This window comes from Danio aesculapii, chromosome 22 (assembly GCF_903798145.1).
Source record: "Danio aesculapii chromosome 22, fDanAes4.1, whole genome shotgun sequence".
NCBI lineage: Eukaryota > Metazoa > Chordata > Actinopteri > Cypriniformes > Danionidae > Danio > Danio aesculapii.
Genome location: NC_079456.1, coordinates 33,014,180 through 33,034,708, shown reverse-complemented (window position 1 = coordinate 33,034,708; position 20,529 = coordinate 33,014,180). Strand labels below are relative to the sequence as shown.

The window sequence follows — 20,529 nt, the reverse complement described above, 5'->3', positions numbered from 1 at the left end:
TTATGTTAAATATGAATATGTAAATAAGTCTAGGATTTATACATTTATCTAGAAGTGTATCCTTTCCAAAAGATAGATGTGATAAATATATTTAAAATATATTTAATATGCTAACATAAATATAGTTTACAAACACATTTTGACCATTTTTAAAAAACATATTTTAAAATAATATGTATATATGTATATATGTACCGTCGATATAGTTCAATCCAAGAAAATATTAAGAAAATTATTAATAATAAAACATTAAGAAAATCTTTATTTGCAAAAAACCTATCAACATACTAAAAATTATATATATATATATATATATATATATATATATATATATATATATATATATATATATATATATATATGCATGTATAAATGTATTTTATTCACCTAAAACATATTTAGAAACATATTTTGGTTGAAATAAATTGATCTTTTTATTTCAAACACCGATACAACATATATTTAACATATATTTGAAATATATATTATACATTTGGTCAGAAAATGCAAATAAGCTAATTAGCTATAAATATAACTGAGCGAGGCATAAACATTTTCTACTTTATTATAATGTACAAAGATAAATGGCAAAACTGATGCAACAGTGGCGCACACAAGAGCCGCATTCCACCTTTGTTTACATGCGTAACAACTCCTTCCGAGAGTAAAATAGGACCCTCGCAGTTCATTTAACCATAAACCAAAGAATTAAAATCCCGCAAAACTCTACGTTTATTTTAAACGTTTAATCAAATTACTTAACTGATGTTTGTGATGTTATAATAATAGGTAAAGCTAAGGGAACAGGAGAGCGATGTAGCGGAGGAATACCGGAGCGCACAGCGGCGCAGCTGCGCAGAGACGCTGCACACACACAATATACGCTCTAGTGTTGACATATTTAATTTCTGCTCTAAAAAATCTCTCTTATCTCGATTATGCCGGGAATGATGGACAAAGGCTCGGAATATTTGGGCAAAGGTCGCTCGAATGGGACGAAAAGCCCGTCTAACGCCTCGAACGGACATTTTTCAGACGAAAGCGGCAGCGACGACGAGCACGGTATAGCCTCGAACATCCCTGCGGAGCTTGTTTATGCTTTAATGAAACACGAAAGGTAAACATTTTCCAAATCTAACGAGGATGTTGTTGTTTTTTAAGATGTAGGCATGCGTGTGGGATCGGATTATCAAGCCAACATCCCTGAATTTGATCCAGGTAAGAAAAAGCACCGCATTCCGCCTTTAAGAACCTGACTGACTGACTGGGGTAGCCTCGGATCACGTATCGCCGCTAATCATTTCTTTTATTATTAATATTTTGAAGTTACTTTTAACAAAAGTTGATAATCGAATAGTCAATAATTATTTTAAAATCGGTTTATAATGTCAATGTATGTTTAAGTATTTATGAATAGCTTTCGGTAAAAATGTTAGCTTTCGCGCTTAGCCGCGCGTCAGCTAATTTACCCCGAAAATTTGACATATTAATAAATACCGCGTTTTTATGCTCTCATAGATACAAGCTTACTTGATTTAAAAAAATGATATATTAAGAAAGCACAATGTAATTGAGTTGTTTAAACTCCAGTTTTGTGCGCCACTCACTACTGAATTTACTACGTTTTCACTTCTTTTTCTAAACGCTGTCAGTTATAATTGAGTTTTTAAACTGAATTTTATTTAATCCTTAGGTACTTAATGTAACATTCAGTGCTTAATACTAAATATTATTAATAATTAAATAACTCATATCTACGTCACGATGTTGACAGATCTAGACATTAGCGTTGAATGAAAGGTTGTTTATTGACGTCTGCGTTTACTCAAATGTTTTATTTTAACAGTTCAAAATCTAATAATTGTAGGTTTCTTAATTCATGTAGTGTTTTAAAAGTGAATACAATAACACTCACCGGCCACTTTATTAGGTACACCTAACTAGTACCGGGTTAGACCGCCTAAATCCATAGATTCAACTTGATACTGGAAATTTTCCCTAGAGATTTTGCTCTATTTTGACATGATAGCATCACGCAGTTGCTGCAGTTTTGCCGGGTGCACATTCATGATGCGAATCTTCTCTTACTACGTGCTCTATTGGATTGAGATCTGGTGACTGTGGAGGCCATTTGAGTACAGTGAACTCATTGTCATGTTCAAGAAACCAGTCTGAGATGATTCGCGCTTATGACATGGCACGCTATTCTGCTGGAAGTAGCCATCAGATGTGGACACTGTGATCATAAAGGGATGGACATGGTCAGCAACGATACTCGGTGTTATGGTCCCTATTTTTAATACGACTCGTGAACTAAAGACAACGTAACATAAATAAACATTGTCCAAAGTGCTTCAGCTAAATAATTTATTAACATAACATAACCAGCAAAACAATCCAATATGACAAGAGATGTGGAGCCCAACAACATAATAAATAACAACTAAACAAACCTGAAGCGGGTTGGAACTCCCCACTCCAAACAAATATCCAAAGGAAAGCATAAAGGAGAAAACAACAATAAAGCCGTCAAAAACTGTGGTGGCGTGGAGGAATGAGGGATTGCGAGAAGTTCGGTTCCGTCTGTTTTAAATGCCTGATGCCACCAAATCCACCAATAGAAAACTGAAAAGGGAAAAAAGACAAACAATATCAATTGAAAGTAATAATTAAGGGCAGGAGTGAACGCCACATGCAATACTCAGGTAGGCTGTGGCGTTGACACGATGCTCAATTGGTACTTATGGGCCCAAAGTGTGTCAAGAAAATATCCCCCGCACCATTACACCACCCTAACATCCGAATGTGGCAGCAGAAATCAAGACTCATCAGATCAGGCAACGCTTTTCTAAACTTCTATTGTCCAGTTTTGGTGAGCCTGTGTGAATTGTAGCTTCAGTTTCCTGTTCTTAGCTGACAGGAGTGGCACCCAGTGTGGTCTTCTGCTGCTGTAGCTCATCCGCCACATGGTTGGACATGTTGTGCTTTCAGAGATGCTCTTCTGGAGACCTCCATTGTAACATGTGGTTATTTGACTTAATAGCCATGTTTCCATCCAAAAATGTGAATTAGCTTAATGCCCAAAACTGGAATATCACATAAAAGACATGCGAACAAAGCAGCTTTTCCATCCAACAAGTCGAAGAGAACAAAATCGCCACTTCCTGATTATCTGGCGCCAAATACCAAAAGTAAAAATTGAATTTGCTGCAGTTGGAGAAGCTGCGTGAATCCTTTCCTTATTTAATAAATGATTTGTGCGTAGTTGCGTTTGAAGGTGTGGGAGGTGGAACACACCTTTTAATCATGACATGATCTCTTATAACAGAACCACATGGCCTTTTTAATGCACATACTGGAATTTGTTTGGTAAAAGTGTTTCCATTGTAGTTTATGCGGGTCTTTTCTTACTGAATAAAAAGTTTATCCTACTCAGTTATTCCCATATGTTTCATGCACATTTTCAAAAGTTATGCGCATGTTCCATCAACCATTTTTTTTATTTAATTTGATTATTTTTTTCATGTCTAAAATGCTCATAAAAATAGGTTTATGGAAATGTAGCTACTGTTGCCCTTCTGTCAGCTGGAACCAGTCTGGCCATTCTCCTCTGACTTCTGGCATCAAAAAGGCATTTGCGCCCACAGAACTGCCACTCACTGGATATTTTTTTTTTTAGACCATTCTCTGTATACCCTAGAGATGGTTGTGCGTGAAAATCCCAGTAGATCAACAGTTTCTGAAATACTCAGACCAGCCCGTCTGGCAGCAACAACCATGCCACGTTTAAAGTCACTCAAATCACCTTTCTTCCCCATTCTGATCCTCTGTTTGAACTGCAGCAGAGCGTCTTGACCTAAATGCATTGAGTTGCTGCCATGTCATTGGAAACTTGCGTTAACGAGCAGTTGGACAGGCATGCCTAATAAAGTGGCCGGTGAGTGTATAATACGTGTGTTATTGCATTTAAAGTTAACTTTTTTGCATGGTTATCTTGTAGGATCCACAAAATACAGTGATAAAGACAGTGGGGGCATGTTGGTTTGGTCTCCGCATCACACAATAGTTGACTCTAAATGTAAGTATATACAACTTTTTCATGTATTAGTATTAGGGCTGCACAATTTATCACAAAGTTATGGTGATCATTGTAAGTGCAATGTACATATCACGGATGTGTGTGATAACTTATTTATTTTATGCATTGGTCAATCAGATGGGGTCTTATTATATTTAGCCCCACCCTTAAAGAAGTTTCTGTTCTGCTATTGGCTGGAGCTCAACCCAGAGCTGAAAATAAACACTAATGGGCGGAGTCGAGATGAGATGAAAATGACGACAGCCAATCAGAGTCAGATAATCTGTTTATCAAGTTTTCACTCAGTCAAAGGGTTTTACAGACTCCTCTACACAGTTTCTTTTAACTAATTAGATCTGAAAAATCTCTTTTAGCTGTTTAATAACATTAAATAAAGGATTTTAAAAGCTAATAGCTAATTAAAATCGGAATTTTCTATGGAAATGTTATGTTGTATGAAATATCAATATCACAATATCCATTTGCCTATTTTTCCAGCATCGTGCAGCCCTATTTAGATTGTATTTAATTTATTAATGTGTATTTTTATTTATTTTTTGACCACGTTATGTGTTGTATGTATCTTTATTAATGCTTCCCCCCCACAGTGGACGAGTACATTGCGATTGCGAAAGAAAAGCATGGATACAATGTTGAGCAGGTGAGTTACAGCAGAGATCTCTCTGTCATTCATCAATAGCTCTGTTTCCATCCAAATGTGTGAATTAGATTTATGCGCAAAACTGTAATATGGCATAAATAATTTTTGAATAAAGCAGCGTTTATAGTCTATGATAAACTAAAGAGAATAACATGATCACTTCCTGGGAAACTATTAGTCAGTCAGAGAAGTGTGGTTTGATGCATTGGAGAAGCCAGTGTGGTGTTTTTCTCCTCTAATAAACAAGTTGCGCCTCAGAAGACGAAGATGAAACGCAATGAATGCGGTGGCTTTTGGAGGCATGAGACACTCTTTGGGAGCGCAGACAGATGCTTAAGACAGTTCTGGAGGGAATAATAATAATAGAAGAATATGATACTGAAGCACTGTGATGACGGAGAGACAGTTGAGGCCTTTTACAATCAGCCTAATAAAACAAAAAATGCTGGAAACATGTAAATCTGCAAACTACATTTAATGCGTCTTATCACACACATTATATCTGATCAGCATCTGTCAAACTAAATCACATCACATGCTGGAGTTTATTCACTAACTGCAATCACATGGGGCTTCAGCGTCAACGCTTGACGGAGGGCGTGTCTATCAGCGTCAGCCAATGAAATTAGTCCACAATCGGCTACTGTTTGAGCTGGAGTATTTGCATAGCCATCTGATTGGCTGACGCGTCAATTGGCACTTGAAATGTCCTAAATTCTGCAGCGAGCAACATCATTGAAGCAGCGCCGACAGATCCACAATTCAGTTCGGCAACGCTTGACGTCACCCATTCAAAGTGAATGGGAAGCGTTGATGCTGATGCCCTGTGTGAATGGGGCGTAAATGCACAATATATTGTTTCAGCATTGATCTTTCGCAATGTGGGAACATGCAATAGTCGCATAGCAGGATTAGCAATGTCAAGTAGGGATTGTAGTTGATCAAGGCACAGTTTCAGAACATGATTTATTTGAGGTCATCGCAAAGTTTAACCTTAAGAAAGAGAAAGATTGTGTATCGCTTTATTTTGATGGTCCCTTTAGCGCATTTAGTTGAATTTAAGTTACATCGCATCTACATGCCAACTAATTCTCACAGTGTTTCCCCTAGGTTTACTGGGGGATGGGATCGGGGCTGTGGCTGTTCAGACTCACTGACGCAAGGAGTCATCTTTAATGACAGCAGTAAATAACTGAACAACTATTTGAACTGTACAACCGTTTGTAAATTATAAGTTAACATTTATTTTATATATTTTTTATTCACAAACTGTGCAGCTTTTGTCACTGCAATGTATCTTTATGGGCTTCTGGAAGAACATTTCCTGAGCCTCTTGGTATGGAAAGTCAGAAATGTCTGGCCCATTTCTGACCTCCCAAAGCAAGAGGCTCAGAAAAACTACAGAAAATTACAAACAATGCAATTTGGAAACATTGCAAATGATGAAAGATAAAAATGAGTTAAAATGCACGTCTATAAATCTAATTCTTGTTTACTAAAAGGAAATAGACCCATAAATAACAAATTATAGCAATAAGTGTATTACAAGAAGTTATATTATTAAATATTCATGTTAAAGTTTTATCTAATAATTCCAGCCAACTTTTAGTGAGCTTGAAATATTGTCAAAACACAGAACTTTTATTTGTTATATGTTAAAAAGGCCTAAATAAATGCAGGACCATTCAAATAATTTGCTGATCTTCAACTATTGACAGCAGATCTCTTATTGAGAGAGAGAGAGGCGTTTGCACTCGCGATATCTTTACTGCTCTATTCATTTAACATAACAAATGTTATGCTTAGACCATCATTGCTCCTCTAGTGATCTGTTCATTCTCATTCACTCGTCGCTATGATTTCCGGGCTTTTAAATACATTTTGGGGGATCATGGAGCCGGTATGAATTTGCGGAAGACACGCAGAGCAGGTCATAACTGGATATTAGACAGAGGAGATAGCTCCGCTCGTATCACAGCATGGGATGTGTGCGCGACGTATCTAAAGAGCAGGGAGGAATGCGGAACGTATTTGAGGACCGGGTGGGAGACACAGGTTTTTCTGGAGATTATCATTTGTTTGCGGGCATCTGGGAGTCTCTATGCATTTGCGGGAGACTCTCTGAACTTCCGGAAGACTTGGGTTGTCTGCATCTGTATATATTTTAGCTGCTGTGACGCGAACGTAGAACAACAATGACATGCTGTTCTGTAAATAAGATATTAAATATGGTTATTTAGCTTGTTTATTAAAAAATTCTGATCTGGCACTATATATATATATATATATATATATATATATATATATAAATAAAATACAATTATCGTGAGTTCAAGGGGGACGTATCCAGCCGTTGGGAGGGTGGGGCGACCCCTTATATAATGGTAGGGGAAACGTTGGGATACCTAAAGGGGATACCTTTAGGTTGGGGTTAGGGTTAGTGTAAGTTGACATGTACTTGCAAAGTTTCTTTTGGTCAGTTAAATGTCTGTTGAAGGAGCAGTATCAGCAGATATTAAGCAGACAGTCTACTAATATTCAAATGAGAATTAAATGGCATGTAGTTGCAATGTAACTTTGAGTCAACAAAATGTGCAATAGGGGCCATTACAATAAAGTCTTCCCGAAGAGTCATATTTAAATGTGTTTTTAAGGTCTTTGACTGTGTAAGATTTAAGCAAATCTAAATTGAGGGTTTATAATGGTATATAAACTAAAAATAATTGTATTTAACTATTATAAAATGGAGACTGCAATATACAGTGTTATTTTACATATTATTATTATTGAATTTCTGCACATCAATACTGTTACATTCCACAGAAAACCATAAAAATTAATATGCATCTGTTCAATTATATTGTATTTTATGCAGATACTACTCTACAAAATAATCCCAATCAATGTAAAATGAATAATTCATTCCAAATAGAGTTATAAGTCATCTTGTGAAGTTATATTCATATCGCAATGTATATCGCAGACAAACTAAACATCAGATTTTGTCCGATATCGTGCAGCCTTAGTTTCCATTGTAGTTTATATTAGGGCTGGGGGAAATGGCAAAAAATGCAATCACGATTAATTCTTTCGTTCATGTTGAACAATAACAATATATATTAGGGATGTCCCGATCAGGTTTTTTTGCCCTCGAGTCCGAGTCATTTGATTTTGAGTATCTACCGATACCCGATCCGATACTTCTATAATGCATAAAAAAAAATGAAGAAGAGCGAAGAAACGGATCCAGGATATTTCTTATGTTTTAGTTAATTCACCTTATTTTATATTATACAAGTATAAAATACATGACGTACACAATAGGAAATAAAGATAACTTTAAGCAATTTGGTAAACAAAGACAAACAGAGTATAGCACAGTAACATAAAGACGATTATTAACACTGTTAAAATAATACATCTAAGAACAAATAATAGATTTAAAAGACCAAAAACTGTCCATTAGATATGCACAAGATGTATTAAATATCATGTTTTAACTACAATGGACAGATGCAATCCAGCGGTAGATTCAAGATGAACTGGCCAATTAAAGCTGCTCTCGGTGGGAGAGGTGATGACGAAGCTCCTGCTGACAGGCTGGGGGTCAGAGTCTGCATAAGCTGAAGCACATCGCCAAAGACGCACTATCTAAATAAACTGCCGATTCAGGTTAAAACAACTACGTTCTTGCCTGAAAAACTCAACAGAGGAGTATTTTTAAAACCGTGCAGGCTTCAAATAAATTAAGAAAAATGAAGAGAAAAAGCTTAAACTTTCCCTTTTTCTATTTTACATCTCGACTCAACATCTCAACCAATTATGCAGATTATAATTGTCAACGTATCTTAATGACTGAGCACTTTAGTATTGATTACTTCTGTTTACATTACGCTTGCATCACCAAGGCAACAGTGCATTTTTTTGCACCATTTTTATTAATCTGATATACCAAAATGTGCATAAAAATAGGCTGGAGGTTAATGTATGGACGTCTCTGGTCTCCACAGGCTCTCGGCATGCTCTTCTGGCATAAACACAACATTGAGAAGTCTCTTGCTGATCTCCCGAACTTCACGCCATTCCCTGACGAATGGACGGTGGAGGACAAGGTGCTGTTTGAACAAGCCTTCAGCTTTCACGGGAAGAGTTTTCACAGGATCCAGCAGATGGTTAGTCAATGGTTGCGTAGCAAACTATAGACTTAACCAGTGTTGCCAGATATAGCTGACTTTTTCCAGCCCAAAAGCTGTCCAAAACCCGCACAAAAAAAAGACCAAAAATATATAATTTATATTTAATTTAAGTTTATTTACAAACCAAACCAGCAGTCACAGAACCACAACGTAACCAGATCACATCGAAACACTGCCCCCTCTCTCCCACACACTGCACTTAATGTTGTGTATATTACAATATCTATGTTAAGTTATGTTTTGTTAAAAAAGTTGCATATAAAACTTACGTTTCAAAACCGCCCAAATTTTGTCAACCCACCCAATTGGCAACACTGGACTTAACTTGCGTGAAAAACGTAAGATGTTGCTTAATTAGCATCCTGTGTGATCAAGAAAACTAAATCGTGACTTGCTGGGAGATTGGAATTAAGTGTTGATAGGAGAGACGGAGCTTTTCAAAGCGAAAGAATCAACTGCTTTGTGAAATGATTCATTGTTTTGAAGCTTTTGAAACAGCGCGGGCTACAAAATCATGCATTAGAAATAAAACATAAAGAGAATGCATTTAAATTTGTGCGAAATATTGGAGACAAAAATTACAAACTAGAAAATTTGCTACATTTTTGTTTCTCTTGAATTTTGCTATGTTTTTTCAATGTTTTATTTAATGTTTACTATTTTTGAAAAGTTATGGTAAGTTTTATTTTTATTTTTTGTTAGATTAGATTAGTCAGTGCTGAAGCCAAACTGGAGCTAATGTATGCACAAATATAATATTGTAAAGCTGCCTATAGAAAATGTTAATCTAAATGAGAGATTTGTGAGGGGTGAACTCGTATACAGTCATTGTGTGTCAAAGTCAACAATCAAGAGAAGACTACATCAGAGTGAATACAAAGGGTTTGCCACAAGATGTAAACCATTGGTGAGCCTCAAAAACAGGAAGGCCAGATTAGAGTTCTAAAAAAGCCTTCACAGTGCTGGAACAACATCCTATGGACAGATGAGATCAAGATCAACTTGTACCAGAGTGATGGGAAGAGAAGAGTAGGGAGAAGGAAAGGAACTGCTTATGAACCTAAGCAGTGAAGCATGGTAATAGTAGTGTCATGGTGTGAGCATGTATGGCTGTCAATGGAAGTGGTTCTCTTGTATTTAATGATGTGACTGCTGACAAAAGCAGCAGGATGAAGTGTTTCAGGCAGTATTTTCTGCTTATATGCAGCCAAATACTTCAGGACGGTGCTTCACAGTGCAGACGGAGAATGATACAAAGCATACTGCAAAAGCAACCAAAGAGTTTTTGAAGGGAAAGAAGTGGAATTTTATGCAATGGCCAAGTCAATCACCTGACTTGAATCCGATTGAGCATGCATTTCACATGCTAAAGTCAAAACTGAAGGGAAAATGCACAGGCAAAAAAGAACAGGCAGGAACTAAAGACGGGTGCTGTAGAGGCCTGGCAGGGCACTAACAGGAATGAAACCTAGCGTCTGGTGATGTCTATGCGTTCCAGGCTTCAGGCTGGAATTGACTGCAAAGGATTTGCAACCAAGTTTTAAAAAGTGAAAGTTTGATTTATGATTCTGTACAATTACTTTTGGTCCCTTAACAAGTGGGAAGCACATATGCAAACTGTTTTCTACACCGTTCACCTGATATGAATCTAAATACTCTCAAATAAATGTATGTAGGAAATTTTTTTTTTATTGTTGATTGAATATTTGAATTTATTTGTAGTTGCCGGACAAATCCATATCCAGTCTTGTGAAGTACTACTATTCATGGAAAAAAACCCGCTCCAGGACCAGCCTGATGGACCGGCAGGCAAGAAAGCTGGCTAACCGCAATAATCAAGACGAAAGGTGCAGTTTTTGACCATATTTGAGCACTGTAACAAGTAGGCCTGTCATAGTAATCAATATATGGGTTCATCGTGCAGTACTCGGAGATGACCTCAATCATTATTTGGCATTGCAATATATATTTACAAATTCACAAATAACGTTAAAGCCATTTTACAATGACTTTTACTTTCTACCTCACCCATGTCAAAGATTATAATTGGACATTTACCTAATAGGACATTTAATAATATGTATAATTGGACATTGTGGCACGGTGGCTCAGTGGTTAGCACTGTGACCTCACAGCAAGACGGTCACTGGATCGAGTCCCAGCTGGGCCAGTTGGCATTTCTGTGTGGAGTTTGCGTGTTTTCCCCGTGTTGGTGTGGGTTTCCTCCGGGTGCTCCGGTTTCCACAGTCCAAACACATGCGCTATAAGGGAATTGATTAACTATATTGGCCGTAATGTATGAGTGTGTGTGCAAATGTGAGTGTGTATTGGCGTTTCCCAGTGCTGGGTTGCGGCTGGAAGGGCATATGCTGAGTTGGTAGTTCAATCCTCTGTGGTGACCCTTGATGAATAAAATGACTAAACCTAAGGAAAATGAATGAATGATAAGTATTTATGGCTATTTGCATTATTATGCTGTTATATAATCATTATATAAACAAATGATCTCAGAATGACAATAATATCGCTTATTGCAACAATTTCTGTGACAATATATCGCACAACAAAAATTCCTTATCATGGCAGGCCTAGTAACAAGTGCTTTTATTGGTTTGTACACTACCTAACAAAAGTCCTGTTGCCTATCCAAGTTTTAGGAACCGCAAATAATAACTTGACTTCTAGTTGATTATTTGGTGTCAGAAGTGGCTTACATGAAAGGCAAAGGCCTCTAGATTACGTTTATTTGACCACAATAAATTATGATCATGCCTTGATTTTTAATGATTTCATTATGACAGTAAGTTCTGACTTTGCTTAGACAAAAGTCTTGCCACTGAACAGAAATAATGTCCAGTATAGAATATAAAGTCATGCAACAGTGGATACAGAATAACTATTGTGTCTGACTCCATCATGAGCTTGGAGGACTGCATCCATACATCTCTGCAATGACTCAAATCACTGATTAATAAAGTCATCTGGAATGGCAAAGAAAGCGTTCTTGCAGGACTCCCAGACATTCATCTTCAATGCCTCCTCCTTTATCTTATGCTCAATAATGTTGATGTCTGGTGACTGGGCTGGCTAATCCTGGAGCACCTTGACCCTCTTTGCTTTCAGAAACTTTGATGTGGAGGCTGAAGTATGAGAAGGAGCGCTATCCTGTTGAAGAATTTGCCCTCTCCTGTGGTTTGTAATGTAATGGGCAGCACAAATGTCTTTATACCTCAGGCTGTTGATGTTGCCATCCACTCGCACGGGGCGTACACTGAATGTAACCCCCAAACCATGACTTTTCCTTTACCAAACTTGACTGATTTCTGCGAGAATCTTGAGTCCATGTGGGTTCCAGTAGGTCTTCTACAGTATTTGGGATGATTGGGATGCAGTTCAACAGATGATTCATGGGAAAAATCCACCTTCTGCACTTTTCCAAATGATCAACTAGAAGTCAAATTATTATTTGTTGCTCCTACCACTGAGAACCACGGCAAGACTTTTGTCAGGTAGTGTAGTGTTTCTGGTGTTCACTGTGTGTATATTTCTGTGATATTAGTGAGGAAGAGATGGAAGAGGCTAACCCTGTGGAGGCCAACGACAGCGACTATGACCCAACAAAAGAGGCAAAGAAGGAGGTAAATGTGAGTTCAATACAAACACACAATATCCAGAGCAGTGTTGGGGAACTTGCCCAATTACTAAGTTCATCATTAAAGATGTCGTATTGGACATGCAAGATTAACTCAGGATTTTTTTTGCTCGAAGCTGAAGACGTCATTCAGTGTTTGTGCTGCACAATTGCTCTTACTGTAAAACATATTGTACTGGACTGACCTGCTTTTAAAGGGCTCGTGAAGTGCTTTGACGTAATCTCAACCAAACATGAAGAAAGGGCGGGGCATAGAGTAGCCCCTCCCCCTTTAAAAAAGCAGCCAATAGGTTTTTTTTTTCATCACTTCTCTACCAGTGAAGCTCGAATTTAACAGCCAATGAGAAAAAGGGGCCGGGGCATGTCAGACACTAGAGAGGATTTGATTGGTCAGAAGATTTGATGAGAGACTAAAAACATTTTGCCACTTCAAAAACGGTCAAAAACGGCCAACAGCATAATGAAAGGGGAGTCAATTTGAACAATGCACAAGGGTTAAATATGAAGAGAAATTTGCAGACTGTTGAAGACCACTGTATTGGTTTATTCTTCCTCTCATAGACTCCAGCAGAACCACAGACTCTGAGCTCTAAGATCGGGATGGGTCGACGGGACCACCAGACGCTACAGCACCGGCATCACACGCAGCGCTCCAAGTGCCGTCCTCCTAAAGGCATGTACCTGACGCAGGAGGACGTGGTGGCCATATCCTGCAGCTCCAGCGCCGCCAACTCTGTGCTGCGGCAGCTCGACATGGAGCTGGTGTCCCTTAAACGACAGGTACTACAGTAGGGACTAGTCATTTTGCAGATGTAAGGTCCTGTGAAGTGCTCTGAAATGCTCATGTTTTTCTTATTCGATGTTTGACGTAATATCAACTGAAACATGAAGAGAAGGTCCTCCTCTTTTAAAATAACAGCCAATAGGGGTTTAGTTTTTCTCATAGCTTTGCCAGTGAGAGGGGTTGAGCTCAAGTGCATCAAATGAACAGGCATTGAGAAGGGGCGGGGCTTGTCAGACACTAAAGAGCATTTGATTGGTCAGAAGTTTTAATGAAAAACTGAAGTATGAGATGACAGCAAAATCCCTGATCTTTGACCCTGAGTGACAAACTGCAAGCTTTACATGTTTGTATCAGTGTTATATTTTTTAAATGAGAATTTTGTCGCTGTTTTTGAGCACACTAGCTTATAGATATTCTTAAAGCTATCCAACTAGCATCTAACACAGTGTATCATTTCAGCATCGATATCGCAATGTGATCATTCGCAAGTCAAGTTGCAAGCATACACAATGTTGAATCTGGATTATAATTGATAATTTGCATGTTTTTGATGCCTGTGATTGTATAATGACCTTAAACGCATTCGGATATAATAAATTGTGCCATTCGTAAGTTTAGTAATGATTAATTTTATTTAATTATCTTATCATTCAGTTAATATACTTGAATATACTAGTCTCGGAAAATGATAAAACACTTAGGGCTCTATTTTAACGATCTAAGCAAAGTCTAAAGCTCACGGCACAAAAGCATTAATAGCGTGTCTGAATCCACTTTTGCTATTTTAAGGATGGGAAAAATATGCTCTGCGCCCCGGCGCATGGTCTAACAGGGTTGTGCTTATTCTCTTAATGAGTTCTGAGTGTGTTTTGAGCATAACGTGCATTAAACCAATCAGAGTCTCATCTCCCATTTCCTTTAAGAGTCAGTTGAGTCACGCCGTGGCGCATTTGCTATTTACATGACGGACTTTGTAAACTGAACGCTTCACTAGCGAGAAAACAGTTAAACAGAGCATCTGCAGCGTGAGGATAAAGAACGATCCTCCTCCATTCAGCCTCTTTACTTTCTCTTTACTTTACTTTAACTCTTCACTTTACTCCTTTACTTTGGTGGAGTAAGGAAACAGTGGAAACTCACTCCGCTGAAGACAGCCATTAGCCTACATGTTTAATTTAGTTTGTTAAGCAAAGATTTGTTTCAAAACTATTTATAATTTCAGTTCTAATTTCCAGCAAAGGAATAAATGAACAATAGTAACTAAGTATGGTCAAAAAACTGAGTTCTATCCAAACACACGTCCTGTTTTGATGCCCCATATGGTGATGCAGATGTCTCCAAAACCCCACAGGTGGACAAATCTAAACTAGTTTTTATTAAAACAAATAGAAATTTGCAGATAATAAATAATACTGCTAATAATAATAATAATAACAACAACATTATACTAATGCAAACTGTCATGAATAAGCTGAAAAAGCCCCCCCGAGGTGAAGAAGGCATGGAGGCAGTGGTTTTTATATTAATGTAGAAGAAAATAATGTTTGTATCATTTTAATCCTTTAATTGTTTTCATCTGTAAAGATATTTGTGTATTTCTGTACATCCTGTGTGTATTAAGCAATGTGTAAGCATTTGGACCCGTATAGGCGCATAACTAACACACTCTGTGCTGAACTTTAAAGCAGCTTTTAGTTGGTCAATGGCACGGTCTATTTCAGTTCCTCAAAGTAGCAATGCACCAACAATGTGCCTTAACACAACTCTTCAGACCAGCCCATGAGTCCACAGAATGAAGCATATGGATTTGCTATTTAAACAACGTGGCGCAAAAAAATGAAAATTGTGCTGTTTGCTGGTCTGAAAATAGCAACAAATTGCGCCAAACACGTCTTGAGCCTTTTACGCTGGATGTAAAATGGGGCACTTTATTTCAATTGATTGTATTTAAAGAGTGTTATGCATGAAAATACTCGCAACGCATGCAAATAATGAAACGCACTGAAAATAGCAAATTTAAAATTCTTGAGTGAGCTCTCCCGTTAAAGGGGTGGTCCACCACAATATCATATTTTAAACGTTAGCTGATGTGTAATGTAGCTGTGTGAACATAAACAACATCTCTGTTTGTCAAACGCTCAAAGTTCAATGCAAAGGGAGACATTGGCATTTACAGAGTTAGCTTAGCAAAGCCCAAAGCGAACGAATCTGGGGACTACAGAAAAATACATCCGAGTTAACAATGTCGTAAACCCTTCAAGTTACGCACATTCACCACCAGCATACACTCCACACAGCAAAGGGGCATGGCCAGAGGCGCTGTAATGTAGCAGAGAAAGCTAAAATGGCGTCCAAATGCTGCTATTCCCACAGAGCTTCTTCTGTTTCTGTATTCGGGCTTCCAAAGGACACGACACAAAGACAGAAGTGCTTACAGTTTAATTTCAATTATGTTCCAGAGAATTACAATAAAGATATAGCTCTAGCATTTGACAAAGGAGAACTTCCAGAATCTCTCTCAGTTCAGTGCTGGATTCAGCTAAAAACTCCTCAAAGACTGAGCAGCTTCAACCAGAATAGCAGAACCTGTGGATTGTGAGCCACAACCTGTATGTGTTTTTATTTGATAAATTGATCTATTACATGCATAGTTTCTAGCGTTAAAGGTATGTTGTAGCGATGACGTAAACAAGGGGAAATGCTGATTGGCGCCGCTAACAATTTCCCTACAAATTCTTATTTATCCGTCAAACCGCTGTAAACAGCTAATTTGTCTCTCTATGCGGACGTTTTCCCTGCGTTCTACATCTCAAATAATGAACTCTCAAAAGATATGTGAATGTATCATATTACTTAAGTGAAAGAGTAGGCTTGAGGATCTTCTGTCTGATTCAGGCACAAACTGACACGGCTAACAGTTACACTGACTGACAGTATTTACACGGCACAAAATCGCGTGCTAGTGATTGGACATGATGCTTCCTAGTGACGTGGAGCCAATCCGCGAATTACAGCACATTATGTTAGCTGACCAATCAGAGCCTTTTGAGGGTGGGTTTTTGGAGGAACTAGGAAATATGACAGTGGTTTTCATGTTAGCTGAGTAGCTGTATATAAAGTAAGATATATGAACAAATAACGTGATTTTCTACAAGTGAAGCATGAGCACACATTGCTTTGGATCTTATAAACACAACCAAATCTTAAAAATACACTCTGGAACACCCCTTTAAGAATAAAAGATTTCTTTCTTGCTTGTTTACTTTTGTTTTCTTCAGGTACAGAACGCCAAGCAGTTAAACAGTGGACTGAAGCAGAAGATTGAAGATGGGATTGATGAACTCCGACTGCCTGAGGTGACTTTATTTATTTTGTACATGCAGATCCATTTGTGTATTTCAATCTGAAATGGTTTCTTTTTCCTGCTTATCACCTGTTCTGTACATCTGGATACTTTTGAAAACAATTCAGAGAGATTCTATGAATGAATCATTGCGTCTTTGAGTCATTCAGAAGCAAAATCAAACACAATAAATAAAAATAATGACATTTATTCACCATCTTTCTCCTTTACTCACCTGCAAGTGATTCTGAAAGTTTCCTTTTTCCCTATTGAACACAGGGGAAGATACATTCAGGAATAGTTATAGAAATGCACCGATACCATTTTTTGGAAACAAGTATCGACAGATACAGATCCGATCCCATACTTTGCCGTTTTTTTTTAACATAATACAGTTTCTATAGTTCTGCTAATCATAAACTGAAACAATATATCTTCTTTAGTAAAAATATCACATGCACTCACCGGCCACTTTATTAGGTACACCTTACTAGTACTGGGTTGGACCCCCTTTTGCCATCAGAACTGCCTTAATCCTTCATGTCATAGATTCAACAAGATCCTGGAAATATTCCTCAGAGATTTTGCTCCATATTGACATGATAGCATCACACAGTTGCTGCAGATTTGTCGGCTGCACATCCGTGATGCGAATCTCGCATTTCACCACATCCTAAGGCCATTGAGTACAGTGAACTCATTGTCATGTTCAAGTTCATGTTCTGAGATGATTCATGCTTTATGACATGGTGCATCATCCTTCTGAAGGTAGTCATCAGAAGATGGGTACACTGTGGTCATAAAGGGATGGACATGGTTGGCTAATTTAATACTCAGGTTGGCTGTGGCGCTGACATGATGCTCAATTTGTACTAATGGGCCCAAAGTGGGCCAAGAAAATATCCCCCACACCATTACACTACCACCAATCTTAACCTAATAGTTACAGGTATTCTGTCAAACACAAAAGGAAGATGTTTTAAAGAGTGTTGAACTATTGACTTCCATAGAAGGATTAACAAATATTATAGAAGTCGATGGTTACAGGTTTCCAACGGTCTTCAAAATATCTTCTTTTGTGTTTGACAGAATAAACTATGGATAGCCAGTGCTTGCAGGTATTGTCAAACACAAAAGAAGATATTTTCAAGAATGTTGAAAACTGGTAACCCTTGGCTTCTAAAGTATGAATAACAAATATTATGGATTGTTTAAAATGTTCTTTTGTGTTCGACAGAAGAAATTCAGACATGTAAACACTGAGTAAATGGCCAATACTATGAATAGTCAAGGGTTACAGGTATTCTGTCAAACACAAAAAAGATATTTTGAAGAATGTTGAAAACCAGTAACCATTGACTTCCAATGTAGGAATAACAAATATTATGGAAGTTGATGGTTACCGGTTTTCAACATTCTTCAAAGCATCTTCTTTTTTGTTAGACAGAGGTAAAAACTCGTAAGTAAATAATGACGGAATATTCAGTTTTGGGTGAACTCTCCCTTTAATTGCCTAATTTTTGTTACAGTCCACCCAAAAAATTAACGCCCGCTGGACAACAGACGAGCAGCTGCTGGCAGTGCAGGGTAAATCAGCAGTTCACTCCATCAATTAAGCAATCAGTGATTAACAGATGTCATTTCATTAATCAAATATCAAAACTGTCGCATTCAAACAGGAGTACGCAAATATGGGAAGGACTTCCAGGCCATTGCTGATGTGATCGGTAATAAAACCGTGGGACAGGTGAAGAATTTCTTTGTAAACTACCGGCGGCGGTTTAACCTGGACGAGGTGCTTCAGGAGTGGGAAGCGGAGCAGGGGACGCGGACGCCCAATGGAGATGGAGCCAATTCAGGAGAGGATGGAAAAACCAGCAACGCCTCGTCAGGGAAGAGCACAGACGAGGAAGAGGAAGAGGTGAGAGTTCCAGACGTTAGATTTATGCACAAACTGGAACATTGCGTAAAACATTAGCGAAAAAAAACATCACTTCTTGATAAACTTGCACAAATATCAGCTGAGAAATGTAGTTCGATGAGTTGGGATTTACTGTTGTGGTGTTTTTGCTCCTCTAATAAATGAGTTGCGCCTCAGGGTGAAGACGAAATGCAATGAACGCTGTGAATGTGGTGGCTTTTGGAGGCGTGAGGCGCTCTTTGGGATGCTTAAGACAGTTGTGGAGGAAATAATAATAGAAGAAGAATAATACTGAAGCACTGTGATGACGGACTGACGGCTGAGGCCTTTTACAATCAGCAGAACAACATTTCAGATGTTTTACAATAGCCGCATTTCCACTGTCGGGCCAGTGCGAGCCAGGGCTTTTATGGGGCCGTACCAATAGCCTAGTAGCATGAGCAATGAGGCCGAAATCATGTCTTGTTTCTACTGTAGGGCTAGTAGCTCGCAGCACGACATGCAAACCCCGCCCAAAGAACGTCCCTCGAATCAAACGTCACACAACCCGCCCAATTCAGCAGGAATCAGGGCGGCAGATGAAGCACACCATCGCATCATCACGAAACTATTCAAATGAAGACAACCCAATCAAACAAATGACACGTGACTGTGCAGCATGACATTATAGGTCTACACGCACAGGCCTGTGTGTTTTCATTCATTATAATTGTTTACTCGCCGACTGACTGTGCATCGAGTGGTCTCGCCACTAACGGTGGGATGACCCAGCGCACAACGCAAAATGTTAAACCACAGAAATGTTCTGGTATTAACCCGGTATAAAATGTATTTTACAAGATCCTCGTTTTGATAGACGCCGTCAAACATTAAGCCAAATATTCTGGAGAGACCTAAAACTTTTTAATATTTCCCTAGGCTATTATATTACTTAAAAGGTAGTTCCTCTTTTTTTTTTTTTTTTTTTCTTTTTTTTTTTTTAGGAGAATAATTTAAGGATGGTGCATATTATTCAGTTATCTTTAAGGGCCCATAGTTTACCTCTTTTTTTATGATTTAATATTAGTATTATGGTTGTTCTGAGTGTGCCAGTTTAGGTTCAGTTTAAAACACAATTCAGATTTTTTTATTATAATGTGTTAAAAAGTGTCATGTTGGGGGCGTGTCCACAGTTCGCTGATTTATGGGTGTGTTGCTTCACATGTAAATTAGTTTCGGCTTCCCGCCAACGTAACAAGGGGGCGGGGCCATGAACTCACCTGCTCTGCGTTTGCAACAGAGTCTGACAGGCAGACAGAGAGGGAGGATCACCATTCAGTCGTACATGTATGACTCGGACACAGACCAAGCAGAGAGTACAAAGTCATTTGTGTCTTTACAGTTTTACAGCCAACTGTGTGCTAGTTTCAAGTGCCAAGCTTGTACACAGAAACTAATAACCACGCACACTGGAATTAACTTTGACTGAGGCACCGGATGCGCCGCTCGAAGCCGCAACACGGCACACCAGACACTCTCTGTAGCGCAGCAGAAACATGAAGTGTCCCGAATCGTCGCGCCACGCATTATTGAATACTAAACATAGGTTTCTGCAGCGGTCCGCGGCGCCCAGCCGTAAACTTGTGTGTACCCTGATAGAAACCTAAGTTTAGAATTAGAAACCGCATGCTAGTTAAGATCACAGGGAGCTTCTGGGATCGTGAGAAATGCAAGTGGCTGAAGTATAAGGTAGACTCAATGAGAAGTACACATGTTTGCAAACCTACCTAAAGATACAACCAATAATTCAATTAGAGCGATAATGTGGAGAATATTGATCTTGTGTTGAGCCCAATGAGCCTTGCATCTAAAAATAGAGCTAGGGTGTTCCTTTAGTGATATCGCTTCGACTCAC

At 38.4% G+C, this 20,529-nt stretch overlaps 1 protein-coding gene across 2 annotated transcripts in view; it reads left to right on the top strand.

Moving 5' to 3' along the window:
- Positions 1-856: 856 nt before the first annotated feature.
- rcor3 (REST corepressor 3) overlaps positions 857-20,529 on the top strand; it is a 22,256-nt gene continuing 2,583 nt past the window's right edge. The window contains exons 1-11 of one of the 2 annotated variants that reach the window (XM_056447834.1): positions 857-1,062; positions 1,162-1,218; positions 4,001-4,078; positions 4,687-4,739; positions 8,750-8,911; positions 10,658-10,782; positions 12,495-12,573; positions 13,149-13,367; positions 16,650-16,727; positions 18,244-18,301; positions 18,394-18,635. In XM_056447834.1, coding sequence (XP_056303809.1) covers positions 939-1,062; positions 1,162-1,218; positions 4,001-4,078; positions 4,687-4,739; positions 8,750-8,911; positions 10,658-10,782; positions 12,495-12,573; positions 13,149-13,367; positions 16,650-16,727; positions 18,244-18,301; positions 18,394-18,635 — 1,275 coding nt within the window. In that variant the 5' untranslated portion in view covers positions 857-938. Of the gene's footprint in view, positions 1,063-1,161; positions 1,219-4,000; positions 4,079-4,686; positions 4,740-8,749; positions 8,912-10,657; positions 10,783-12,494; positions 12,580-13,148; positions 13,368-16,649; positions 16,728-18,243; positions 18,302-18,393; positions 18,636-20,529 lie in introns of both variants that reach the window. The other variant, XM_056447833.1, reaches the window with a different exon arrangement.